Consider the following 13,500-nt stretch of genomic DNA (forward strand, 5'->3'; position numbering starts at 1 on the left):
TTACATCCATGTGGAATCTAAAAAAACCCCAAAACAATTGAATAAACAAACATAAAGAAGAGTCAGACCTATACATACAGAGAACAAACTGATGGTTGTTCTAATTTCACCAGAGGGAAGGGATGTGAGAGATACAGGCTTCTGGTTCTAGAATGAGTAAGTCGCCAGAATAAAAGGCACAGCACAGGGAATATAGTCAATGATATTGTAATAGTGTTGAATAGTGGCAGGTGGTACCTACACTTGTAGTGAGCACAGCGTAAGGCATAGAGATGTTGAATCACTGTGTTGCGTATCTGAAGCTAATATCGTATGCCATCTATACTCAAATTAAAAAATGAAAAATAAAGGGTATAATGTAGTTTTTACAGCTTTATATTCACAGACTGCATTCATTGCTAATTTAGTTATTTGCATCTTCATTTTTCTGGGTGAACCTAGCTAAAGGTTAATCAGTTTGGATTTTTTTCAAGAACCAAGTTAGTTTTATTAATTTTTTCTATTGTTTTCCTTTCCCTTATTTCATTATTTCCGCCGTAACATTTATTATTTTCTTCCTCTTGCTTGCTTTGGGTCTAATTGTTCTTCTAGTTTCTTAAGATGAAGGTTATGTTATTGGTTGGATAGATGTTCTTTTTAATGTAGGCATTTACACTATAAATTCCCTTTAAGGGGTACATTAGCAGCATTAAGTTTTGGTACATTGTTTTAATTTTCAATTATCTGACAGTCTTTTCTAATTTCCCTTGTGATTTCTTCTTTGACCCTTTGGTTTTTTAGGATGTTGGTTAATTTCTACGTATTTGTGAATTTCCCAAGTTTTCTTCTGTTCATTTCTAATTTCATCCCATTAGTCATAGAACAAACTGCGTATAATTTAAACCCTTTTAAATTTATTGAAACTTGTCTTATGATCTAACAAAAGGTCTATGCTGGAAAATGTTCCATGTGTCTTTGAGGATGAAGTGTTGTCGGGTGGAGTGCTCTCTAGAGGCCTGGTTATAGTTGGTTTATAATGTTGCTCAGATCTTCTGGGTCCTTGGTGATCTTCTGCCTAGTTCTTCTGACCATTGTTCAATGCCATCGTGTAAGTCTCCAATTATTATTATTACTGAATTGTTTCTCCCTTCAGTTCTGTCAGGTTTTGCTTCACGTATTTTGAGGCTCTGGGATTCTTGTTAGGTGCATATATGTTTATAACCATTACATCTTCCTAGTAGATTAAATTATAAATAATTCGAATTCAATTATAATTTAGCATTATAAAATGTCCTTTTTCCTCGCTGGTAACAATTTTTTTGTCTTAAAGTCTTTTTTTTTTTTTTTTTTTTTGCTATTAGTATAGCCACTCTAGCTCTTTTTTGGTTTACTGCTTCCATGATACACCCTTTTCCATCTTTTTTTAGTCTTTGAATCTGAAATGATTTTCTTATAGATAACATATAATTGGATTTTTAAAAATCCATTTTGGGGGCGCCTGGGTGGCTCAGTTGGTTAACCATCCAACTTCTATGACCTTACAATTCGTGGGTTCAAGCCCCGTGTCAGGCTCTGAGCTGACAGCTTGGAGCCTGGAACCTGCTTCAGATTGTGTCTCCCTCTCTCTCTGCCCCTTCCCTCGCTTGTGCTCTCTCAAAAATAAATATTAAAATTTCTAAATAAATAAATACATAAATCATTTGGTCATCTCTCTTTCTTTTGATTGGGGTATTTAACCCATTTACATAATATACTTACCATAGGTAGGATGTATGCCTGACATTTTTACTATTTGTTTTTTGAATGTCTTAGGTCTTTGTTCTATTCCTCTTACTGCCTTCTTTTGTGTTATTTTCTAGTGTACCTTTTCAATTCCTTTGCTGTTTGTGATATTGTGATTTATAATAAACACGTACTTTGGTCTTTGTCCCTGTTCCTGGCACAGAGCTCCTAAAACCCTTGGAATTTCCTAAGTGATGAGAGCAGAAAAGATGTCTTTTGTTATATTAATGAGGTGACTTTTGGAAAGCCCGTAGGCAATGTGGCTGGCTGCCAGGCTAACCAACCAAGTGATAAGAGAGTTGGAACTTTTGTTCTCACTCCCAGAACCTCTGCAGAGTGGAGAGGGGCTGGAGATGGAGCTCAATTGCCAACAGCCAATGATTAAGTCAATTAAACCAATGATTATTCCATGTGCCTATGGAATACGGCCGCTGTAAAAGCTCAAAAGCTCAGGGTTCAGAGAGCTTGGGGGCTGGTGAACACACGTTGGTAATGATGAAGTGGAATGCTCAGAGAAGGCATGGGAGATGCACCCATTCTCCATACCTTGCCCTGGGCACCTCTTCCACCTGGATGTTCCTGAGTTATTTCCTTTTATAACAAGCCAGTAATCTAGGAAGTAAAACATTTCTCAGTTCTGTGAGCTGCTCTAGCAAATTAATCAAACCCATGGAGGGGGTTGTGAGACCCTCCCATCGAGAGTCAAGGGCCAGAAGTCCAGGTGAAAGACCCGGGCTGGCTGCTGGCATCTGAAGGGGAGGGTACGTAGCCTTGTGGGACTGAGCCCTTAACCTGTGATCATCTCACACTATCTCTTGGTAGACGGTGTCAGGATTTAGTGACTTGTAGGAGATCCAGCTGGTGTGCTGGATGTGCTTGGTGTGGGGAAAAGCCCAAACACAGGGACTGGGAACAGAATCATATTCTTTTACCATATTTTAAAAATTTGTTCTCTTTGTGGCTGCTCTTGGGATTATAAGTAGCATCGTGACACAATCTACTTTGGATTCATACTAAATTTCACCAGTAGGCAGTCAATAGTTGCTCCAATATGCCTATGCCTTGTGCTGTACCCCCGTGAGCTATTACTGTCATGCGAATTACATCTTTACACATTGTAAGCCCATCAACACAGTTCTATAATTATCACTTTAGGCAACTGTTTTTTAAAATAGGAGGTACGAAGATACATTTATAAAACCTCTGAAATTACTTTTACCAGCGCTCTTTACTTCTTCATGTGCTTCTGTGTTAGTGTCTAGTGTATTTCATCAGAGCCTTCAGTATTCCGTGCAGGGCAGGTCTGCAGGTGAATTCTCTCACTTTTTGTTTACCCGGAAATATCTTAATTTCTCCTTTATTTTTGAAGGAGGATTTAGACAAAGAATTGTTGGTAGAAAGCCTTTTCTTTGGGTCCCTTGAAGGTGCTATGCCTCTGTCCTCCAGCCTCCACGGTTTCTGATGAGAAGCCAACAGTTAGTTTTATTGAGGTTCACTGGTTTCTCTTAACAGATGATTTTCAGTTCCTTGTCAAATTCTAAAATTTAAGGATTTTAGTCACTTTGCCTATGTCTTCTTTGTTTTGGAGGGAAAGCGGTTTCCCTACAGTCCTTACTGTGGTTGAAAAAAGGTTTAGGATGGTCCAAAGCCCAGCATGTTCTGCCTCCAGGCTCCCCGCTCAGCACGAGCTCTTGCTTTTTAACACTTCCTTCTACTCTAGGGTATTTTTGCACCTCAAATTCAATGAACATTAACCCATCTGGGTTTCAAGGAGATCTTGCCTCACCGACCTGCATCACTCCTGTCTCCTGTCGGTCTCATAAGTCACCAGAACAGGAGACCAAAACATAAGCTTGAAGATGAGGTGGGTTCAAGAAAGGACAAAGGATTTCTGTGATACTCTGCAACCCTCCCATCCCATGTCACAGCAGACAGAAGTGTTCTGACTCTACTGCTTAGAAATAATCAGAGCCTAGTTTTCAACTGGGTGAGTAGGTAGGTTACATTATGTATGGGTTTTACTTCAGCAGAAAACAGAGGGGGTGACAAGACAGACGGCTGGTATACAGGAGGAGGTCGATCTGATGGGGTTTACAACCATGGCACTAGAAGCATCTTTCAAATAAACACTCAAAAGAAAACTCGAGTCTTTCCAAAAGATTTTATTAATCAAAATTTTAGGATAAAGGAATTTTTTAAAAATAACTATGATATTTTAAAAAAACTATTGGGTATTCAATGATGTTTTCAAGTAGAAAAAACTTGAACCCTGAAGAACAGACTGTGTAAAGTAGCTCGGGCTACGAGAGGGAAAAGAAGGTGGGGACTTGTTCTGTGTATAAGGACAGGGGCTTGACCACTGACTTTTTGAACAAAAAGCAAACCATACTCAGTTTCAGAGTTTGTCTGTGAGACTAACTGATGACATCACAGAGCCATTCTTCTTCCAGAAGAGCCCTTTCACACTGGTGCAGCCACTAATACCTTCTATGGCAATCTGTACGAGAACGGAGTGAGATCTAGGACGTTCAGATCCAATGCAAGTTCATAAAGGATTGGTACTAAGCAAAACTTTGATCTGTGCAGTATTTAAAAATAATTGAGAATTGTGACAACTTAAATGACTTCTGGGAGGTGTTATCTTAAATCTAAAGAAGGGATGGAGGTCTCGGAGGGGGCAGATCTACTTACCTTGGGGTAACACAGTCCACAAAGGTCAACAGCCCACGAAGGGGAGAGGAACAGACATTCATCCCTTATAACACCCTCAGGAATAGCATTCTTGGGAGTCTTACAAGTTATGATTCAAAACCACCAGTTAAATTCTAATGGCTGTGTACTTCCCCCGCAGTGATGTTCCTCTCAAAAGTAAAATCAGGAAAGGGACTGAGCTCTGAAAAGACACGTGAGGCTGAGTCCCAGGCACTCAGAGTGTGGATGCCACCTCCCCAACCCCAGGGGGTGACTTGTGTCCCCGTGTGCGGCCTTCCATTCTTCCCTACATGAAACACAAGTCACGTGACGTGTCCTTTGAAAAACCACAGTGAGGCGTGAGAACCTTCGGGGGCCGGGAGTTCTTGTCCGTCAGTACCCTATAGTCAGATAATCTCAACACCCGGAAATATCCTTGGATTTGTTCTTTCTCTGGTATCTTGTGTCCTTGGGATCAAAGCCTCTTTCACTGGCACCAAATAATGCCCAGAGAGGGGTTTTGGCCACATAATCCTTTGCGCTGAAATTTGTTAATCCACCGCTATCTTCATATTCCTGCACGAGCTCCTGGAACCGGTTATAATCAATCCATGTCCACCATTCGCCATCGATCTTAAACTGGAAAGAAAAAGCGTAGTCAGGTCAGAAGCACAAACGTCCTTAAAACTGTCAAGTAAGTATTTTAAACATTCGAAAACCAGCCTGGTCTCTTTTCTCTCTATCAAGTCCAAGAAAATCCTTTTGTGCTCCAGATATGGTTCCATATCAAAGCAGAATGAGCTTCTTCTCCCCTAGGACTGCTGCCAGGCTGGGCCTGGAAGACCCAACTGCTGAATACAGAATATAACCACAGGAGACTCTTAATGACAGAGGACAAACTGAGGGTCAATGGAGGGAGAAGGGTGGGGGGATGGGCTAGCTGGGTGCTGGGCATTAAGGAGGGCCCTGGTTGTGATGGGCACTGGGTGTTGTCTGTAAGTGATCAATCACTGAATTCTACTCCTGAAACCAACACTGCACTGTATATGAACTAACCAGAATTTAAATAAAATTTTGAAAAGAAAAAAAATACATCCTGGAATTGAAAGTCAAGTTTATTGTCAGCAGTCTCACTAAAAGAGGGTTAATTACATTTTTTTGGCATTATCATGTGTTAATGGACAAGCTAATTGTAATTCCTGTTGTTGCCACTTTTGATTTGGTATGAATTTTCTTGGTTGTGTTAGAAGCACCTAGTGGAATCCATTTTATTATTAAACTTGGCTTGAGTTATTAGGCTTTTAATCAATGACTTCTAATTCTGAAATGCCAACAAAATGATTCAAACTGGCCTGTTTAACCTAACATGGATACAATATCTCATTAGCAGAAAGCCTGTTAAGAATTTCAATTCAATAAAGGGGAATAATCCAATTTGTACTCTTTTAAGAAAATCGCTTCTCAAAAGTCCCTGTAGAATAATGACCAGGACGAAGGAAACAGGAAATAAACTGACGAAGCTCTGAAGGAATTACTAATTGAACTGTGAAGGCTTTTGACTCAAAGCATCTATTTGGCACTCATTTGTGTAAACAGATAATACACTGATACCTGATTTATAAACAGACAAATAGTTTTGTTAAGCTGCTATCTTCTCAAAAACTCTTAATTATGACCCAAGTGAAGTAACAATTTTGCGTTCTAGCTGAGAAAAATATTGAAAATGCATAGTTTCCTGGATTCAGAATACTATTAAAATATGCTGAATTTCAAGGACATCTGATTTTTTACCCAACAGCTAAGAGGTTTCCAGTGGACAAAAATTATCCAATAAATGGGAAAGTTTAGTCTACCTATGAATCATGAGAAATTTTCTTCTAATAAGACCATTCTTTGAAATGGTGCCCCAAAGGCCTCTCTGAACGCTGCAACCCAAGATACAGAATCCACATCTCCCCCATCGTTTTCCCTCCCAAGACAGACTGCTCTCAAATGTTCTCTGCTGCCCAAGAAAACAGTCATCCCTGAGTACTGGGCATTAGAACTCCAGAGTCAAAGGTGCCTCTCCCTTCCCTGGTCCCTCACATCCAAAAGATGTCAGGCCCCATTGATTCTTCCTTAGCAGCATTTCTTTCTTTTTTTCATGAAACTGTTTTTTAAGTTCATTTATTTTTTGAGAAAGAGAGAGAGAGAGAGCAGAGAAGGGACAGAGAAAAGGAGAGAGAGAGAATCCCAAGCAGGCTCTATGCTGTCAGTGCAGAGCCGAATGCAGGGCTCAAACTCCTGAACCATGAGATCGTGACCTGAGCCAAAACCAAGAGTCGGATACTTAGCCGACTGAGCCACACAGGCTCAGCCCCCTCCAGCAGCATTTCTATTGTCCTGATGCCACCCTAACACAGGTCCTCACTTCTGGGACTCAGCAAGTCCTCTTGCTGACTGATCTTCTGATGCCAATTTTGACTGCTTTCAACTTCTGCAGACGGAGATGCTGGGATTACTATGTCTACAACAGAATAGAGCCCTAGTATCTACAGTCTAAATACTAAACCTCCATTTGGAGACTCCCCAGGAGCCAACCCCCTTGTCATGTGATTTCTATCCTACTCCTGCTGTATGATTAACACCTACTTATGTCTCAGATCCCCTGGTAAACACCTTTTGCTCTGGGAAGTCTTCCTGAATCCCTTTAAACTATGACAGTTCACCTGCCACAGGACCTCACTACCCTGAACTTGGCCAACCACATATTAAAATTGCTTCTGTAGTTACCTCCCGCAGCCCACTCTATCCCACATCAGAACTGCTTGCTTTGTGAATACATCTGACTTATAATTTATGTTGGTACTCAGGACATACAACAGCTTAGCCTCTTCCTCCTTACCTCTTAACAAAACTAGAAGACTACAGGATGAGGAAAATTCCCACCTGTTTTTCTGACATCCTGACAGAATGGAATTTGCTGCTATTGGCTCCGTAGAATACTGTGTGCTGTTTTCACAGTGTATCCATGTAGGGGGCACAACACTCACACCTTACTGGAAATGGTGGAACACTCCAGCTAGCATAGGAGTAAACATGTCATTACCGTGTATGACATGTAAAATGAGGCCAATAATGACGGCTACCTTTTATTCTTCCCTCCTATAACAGTTATAGAATGCTAACTATGGACTTGGCCCCATCACAGATATTTAAAAAATAATTACAGGGGCACCTGGGTGGCTCAGTCAGTTAAGCATCTGATTCTGACTCAGGTCTTGATCTCCTTGTTTGTGAGTTTGAGCCCCGCATCAGGCTCTGCACTGACAGTGACGAGCCTGCTTGGGATTCTCTCTCTCTCCTTCTCTCTCTGTTCCTCCCCTACTCATGCTTGCTCTCTCTCAAAATAAATAAATAAATAAATGTACTGTTTGGGTTTCCTAAGTAAATGACTCCACTAGATTTCTCTAAGATAAAGTCAAGCACCGTCCACATACTTAGTTTTGTTTTTTTTTTTTAATGTTTATTCATTTTTGAGAGACAGAGCACAAGCAAGGGAGGGGCATGGAGACAGGGAGACACAGAATCTGAAGCAGGGTTTCGGCTCTGAGCTGTCAGTACAGAGCCCAATGTGAGGCTTGAACCCACAAACCGTGAGATCATGACCTGAGCTTAAGTCAGATGCTTAACCGATGGAGCCACCCAGCCCAGGTGCACCCCCCCCCCCCCCCCCGCCCACCATACACACACTTAGGACTTTCAATATGTTTTTTAGTGTTCCACTTAAATATAAGCAGACAACTAGTGACCATCTGAAGAAAACTCCTAACAAGAACAATAAAAATAAACCAAAAGAAAAGAGTAACAGAGTAAACAGCCTAGGCAAGGGGAAAACAGAACACAAAACAAAATAAAAACCCAAACAACTAAACTAAAACAACTGTCTTCAGAGAAATGAGACAATACTGTATACATAAAACAAACAAACAAACAAACAAACAAAAACCACTACCCTATAAAAAGGAACCCTTAAAGAATGAAAAGAACCTTAGGTTCTAAAACTACAGGAGCAAAGATGAAAGATTCACAGGAAAGTTAAGGGAAAAAATAACAACTTTATAGAATGTAGAATAAAAAAGACAAAAACCTGGGGTGCCTGGGTGGCGCAGTCGGTTAAGCATCCGACTTCAGCCAGGTCACGATCTCGCACTCCGTGAGTTCGAGCCCCGCGTCGGGCTCTGGGCTGATGGCTCAGAGCCTGGAGCCTGTTTCCGATTCTGTGTCTCCCTCTCTCTCTGCCCCTCCCCCGTTCATGCTCTGTCTCTCTCTGTCCAAAAAATAAATAAACGTTGAAAAAAAAAAAATTTTAAAAAGATGAACAGATAGAACCTCCAACGCATCTGAAAGTCTGAGAGGAGATACAGGTGGCAGAGAGTTTGAGAGTTGATTTAGCTAAAGAATACAGAAGTCTAGACAAAGAAAAAAATAAGATAAATATCAACTCCAAGGAAACCAAAATGTATGCTGGAAACAAATAGCAATCATAGGAGACTGCACTGCTCAGCAGTGAACAGTGTTCACGTGGTCACATAACGCATAAAACTACGGTATACATACATTGCAAAGGTGGGAGAACAGGAAAGGGCATGATGAGCAAATGTAGGGGAGAGCTTCATCTCATCTTCCACAGTGAAGAGACAACGAGAAAAAACAATGAATAGCAGCAATATTTGGTAAAGACAAATACCTAAATAATCAACCAAAAGTTGAAAGTAGCTGTTGCTTGAGAGGAGGGAAAGGAGGTATATTTGAGGAAAATACAAGGAACTACTGATTTTTGTAATAAACTTTGACTTCTTAGACGATGTAGAATTTTGATAAAACTAAAAAACAAAATTAAAAATAGTAATGACCAATCTATCGAAGTGAGGGAAGAGTATATTATTAACAACGTGAGCCAACAAAATAGGGTGGGGGTAAGGGGAAGACCTACAGGACGATGGTAGCAGCCGCTATTCAGGAAGCATCCTACTGTGCACTAGGCACTGTTTGGTTCTCTAGCTGGTGTAATGCACTTTACAAAACTCATGTGGTTGGATGCCCATCTTTAAAACGGGTGGGGCACGCCTACACGGCTCAGTTGGTACAGCATGTGACTCTTGGTTGCTCGTGAGTTCAAGCCCCATGATGGGTATGGAGTCACCTTAAAAAAATAAATAGGGTGCCTGGGGGGCTCAGTTGGTTAAGGGGCCAGACTCTTGATTTGGGCTCAGGTCATGATCTCACGGTTTGTGAGTTCAAGCCCTGCATTGGGCTCTCTGTTCACAGTGCAGAGCCTGCTTGGGATCTTCTGTCTCCCTCTCTGCCACTCCCCACTCATGTCAGCATGTGTTCTCTCTCTCTCTCCTCTCTCTCAATCCCTCCTTCTCTCTCAAAAATAAATAAATGTTAAAAAAAAAAAGGCAAAAGTCCCAAAAAACTAACAAATATGTCAAAGGTGACATCCTCTGTAAGTGGAGAGCCACAATTCAAATTTGTGGGTCGTCAAGAGCCTGTGGTCGTTACATGATTGCACGCTGCTAGCTGTCAAACTGGAAAAAAGACAGAACTAATAATAACCATTTTATCTTTTAAGTATTTTGGAGTGCAAAGAGATTTTTCTCACCCCTGGACTTTTTTAAGTATAATATTTCTAAGTTAACTCCCTCTGTTTAACCGATCTAAAAGTTACAGAAAATAATGTGTATATCCCAAATTCTTAGTGTCCTTCAACCTTCCTCAGCATAGAGTCTAAAGAATGAGCACACTGAGGAGAAGCCTACTGTCTATTAATTATTTCTCTACCCAAGTACAGCATAATAGAGACTGTCTGTTCCAAGGCTAATGCAGGGGAAATGTAAGATTTATATGCAGACTTCTGAAGTCAGCCTGCTCTGCCTTTGATTGGTTCTGTTTTATTTACACAGTCTTTGTCCCTCCTGGCAAAATAATAATTAAAAAAATAAAACTGCCATAGTGAAAGATATTCTTCCCATTATCTTAACTGGTTCCTAATAGTACAGGCAGTATAGGTGAGCACACTTTTTCTTTTTTTGTAGATGAAAATTGACGTCCCATTAGTTTCACGGTATCTTCCACATGGAAAGTCTATATAGAATATCCATAGCTACTTCAAACTCCAAATGTCCCAAACAAAAATTCTTACCACTTTGGCCTGTCAATCTCATGCCTCAACCATGCTGTGCTGAAGTTATTCCAGCTTTTAAATGATAAATACTCTGTAGCTACTGGGAAAGTTCTAATCATTCAAAGGCATCATATTTCTACATACGCAAGAGTTAAAAATAAAGAGGAAATTCTGCATAGCAGTTGAAAAAGAGCAAGTCAAGAGCTATTTATTAATATCACCATTGGAGATAGTCTTTGCAAATATTCCTCCACATGCTACTGTAGTATTCTTTACGGAAAAGTCAAATTATCAGCACCTTTAGGAAAGAGCCCTTATTAAAGGCCTGTAACAGGCAAGGCCCCATTCCAGATGTTTCATATTTGTCACTTTACTCAGCCATCACAATAACCCTGTAAACACAGTTACACTATTTTTCAGATAAGAAAATGAGAAATGGTGAGGCTGGGCTTTGAAAACAGATATACCACAACAAAGTTCAGGAGTCCCCAAGACCACCCCCATTTCTGCCACCAATTGTAAATGCAGGGGTTCCCAAGGCCACCTTCAGTTTGACCACTCACTAGAAGGACCCACAGAATTCACTGAAAGCTGTTAATAGTATGGTTTCTTACAGCGGAAGGACACAGATGAAAATCAGCGTAAGGAAGAGGCACATGGGACAGACTTGAGGAAAGTTCCATGCCCAGAGCTTCCAGCTGCCCTCTGTCACTCAAGTAGTGGTCAGAGCTAATATCACCCATCAGTGATGCGTGAGAATAGGCATGGAGCGCTGCCAACCTAGGAAGCTCAACCTGAGCCTCGAGGTCCAGAGTTTTTCCTGGGGCTCAGTCTCCTAGACAGCTGACTGCTGAGTGGCTGACTTTAGTTTCCAGCTTCTCTGAAGGTCAAGCAAATACAGTGTAGCCCAAAGCCTCTACCCTAAATCACATGCCTAGTGTAGACTACCTAGCATGACCCCAGGCCCCCAGATAAACAAAGATACTCTGACCAGACAAGATATTCCAAGAGCTTGAAAATCACCTCTTAGAAGCTGAGGGCAAAAAGCAGCCCTTTTTTTTTTTTTTTTTTAAGTTTATTTATTTTTGAGACAGAGACAGAGCATGGACGGGGGAGGGTCAGAGAGAGAGGGAGACACAGAATCCAAAGCAGGCTCCAGGCTCCGAGCCGTCAGCCCAGAGCCCGACGCGGGGCTTGAACCCACAGACCACGAGATCGTGACCTGAGCCGAAGTCGGAGGCTTAACCGACTGAGCCACCCAGGCGCCCCAAGAGCAGCCCTTTCTTTAGGTAAAATTACAGCCGAACTCAAAGTCCACATACAATGGATAAAGTAGAAACACACAAAAATAAAAAAGAACACTAACAACAAAAAAAGACTCCTACATTTCATTTGAATTTTCACACTCCTAAGGAGGGCTCTTGTACAATCTTAGTGTTGGTTCTTTTTTTTTTTTTTTTTAATGTTTATTTATTTATTACGGGAGGGAAGGGCAGAGAGAGAGGGAGAGAGAGAATCCCAAGGAGGCCCCACATTATCAGTACAAGCCCGATGCAGGGCTCAAACCCACAAACCATGAGATCATGACCTGAGCTGAGGTCAAGGGTCGGGCACTTAACGACTGCGCCCCCCAGGTGGCCCCAGCGTTGGCTATTTTCTAAGTCTGGTCCCGCAAACACACAGTAATACTTACAAACGAAACCTTGGGAAAGTGCCAGTGAGAGGATGGATGAGAGGCTGCCAGGCCCTCTCATAATTCAGAAGTGCATGTGAACTGGGAAGGAGAGGAGATCCCAGGTTAGTTTGAGGGAGAAGTGATCTGGGAATTCAAAAAAAGAGAGTGCTTACTGTAGTCCTTCTTAAACTTCCCAGATTTATGGATTTTGTTCTTGACTATCCTAGCGACAACTGCGTCGTTTGTTCCGTGGCTGAGAGGAGGCACAGATCACTTCCAAGTGCACCTGACTGCCTGCGACTGTGGAGCCCCGAGCAAAGTTGCCTCCTTTTTCTGGGTTTGCTGGTGACAAGTAGAATTCACATGGCAACAGCTGCCCGAGGAACCACTTTGAGAAGCAAAACTACAACAATGTGACTGAATTCTAGATATATCCAAGTGCAATTAAAAAGCTTTTAAATCTGGAAACTCAATTTCTGGAATTTCTATCTTAATCTACAGTTTTGTTGGAATAGAGCTAAGTCCTCTCAGCCGTGTCACCAAAATGCCACTTTTCTCTGACATTTCTCTGCATGTAATTACTGGGAGCAACCAGGCCTCTGACAAGCATGAGTTCTACATGTATCACAGAAAGTAAAATATTCTGTCGGTAGGTTCTTTTGGGAAAACACTGCACAAAACCTAAATGGTGACACGCAATTCCTTCTTACTCCAAGAAAGGAGGGCTCAGGGAGAGGACACCTCTTCCTTCCCTTCCTCTGTAGACTGCAAGTTTATACGTCTAAGAGGGAGGCCTCTGTGATCAATGCTGAATTATGCAGAAGGCTTCAAATTTGGCAAAACTTTCCCAGAGGTGGCTTTGAAGGAGGTCCACCAGACTCCTCGGTGAACTGGGAGGGGATCCGCCTGGTTTTCAGTGGATACCTGCCTCTGTTTCCCCACCTTGTGACTGTTCTGTAGCATTTAGGAGATGGCATGATGTCATAGTCAAAGTAGGCTTTGTATTTTGAAACATCTGGGATTGAATTCTAACTCTGCTTGTACTCTCTCAGCCTGAGGTTTCTCCTTTAAAACATGAGGAAAAACAATATTTATAATTCATCGTATTTTTATAAGAATTAAATGAACTAATGCATACACAGCATTATCAAAGTAAACTTAATAACTGTTATTGGTTGAGTTTATCAGCAGACACCAAAGTAAG

The 13,500-nt window shown here is 41.4% G+C and overlaps 1 protein-coding gene across 4 annotated transcripts in view; it reads right to left on the reverse strand.

Moving 5' to 3' along the window:
* Positions 1–3,907: 3,907 nt before the first annotated feature.
* LOC101083473 (S-adenosyl-L-methionine-dependent tRNA 4-demethylwyosine synthase TYW1) overlaps positions 3,908–13,500 on the reverse strand; it is a 212,081-nt gene continuing 202,488 nt past the window's right edge. For all 4 annotated transcript variants that reach the window (XM_023247040.2, XM_023247039.2, XM_023247038.2 and 1 more), the window contains one exon: positions 3,908–5,091. In XM_023247040.2, coding sequence (XP_023102808.2) covers positions 4,870–5,091 — 222 coding nt within the window. In that variant the 3' untranslated portion in view covers positions 3,908–4,869. The remainder of the gene's footprint in view (positions 5,092–13,500) is intronic.

This window comes from Felis catus, chromosome E3 (assembly GCF_018350175.1).
Source record: "Felis catus isolate Fca126 chromosome E3, F.catus_Fca126_mat1.0, whole genome shotgun sequence".
Taxonomy (NCBI): domain Eukaryota; kingdom Metazoa; phylum Chordata; class Mammalia; order Carnivora; family Felidae; genus Felis; species Felis catus.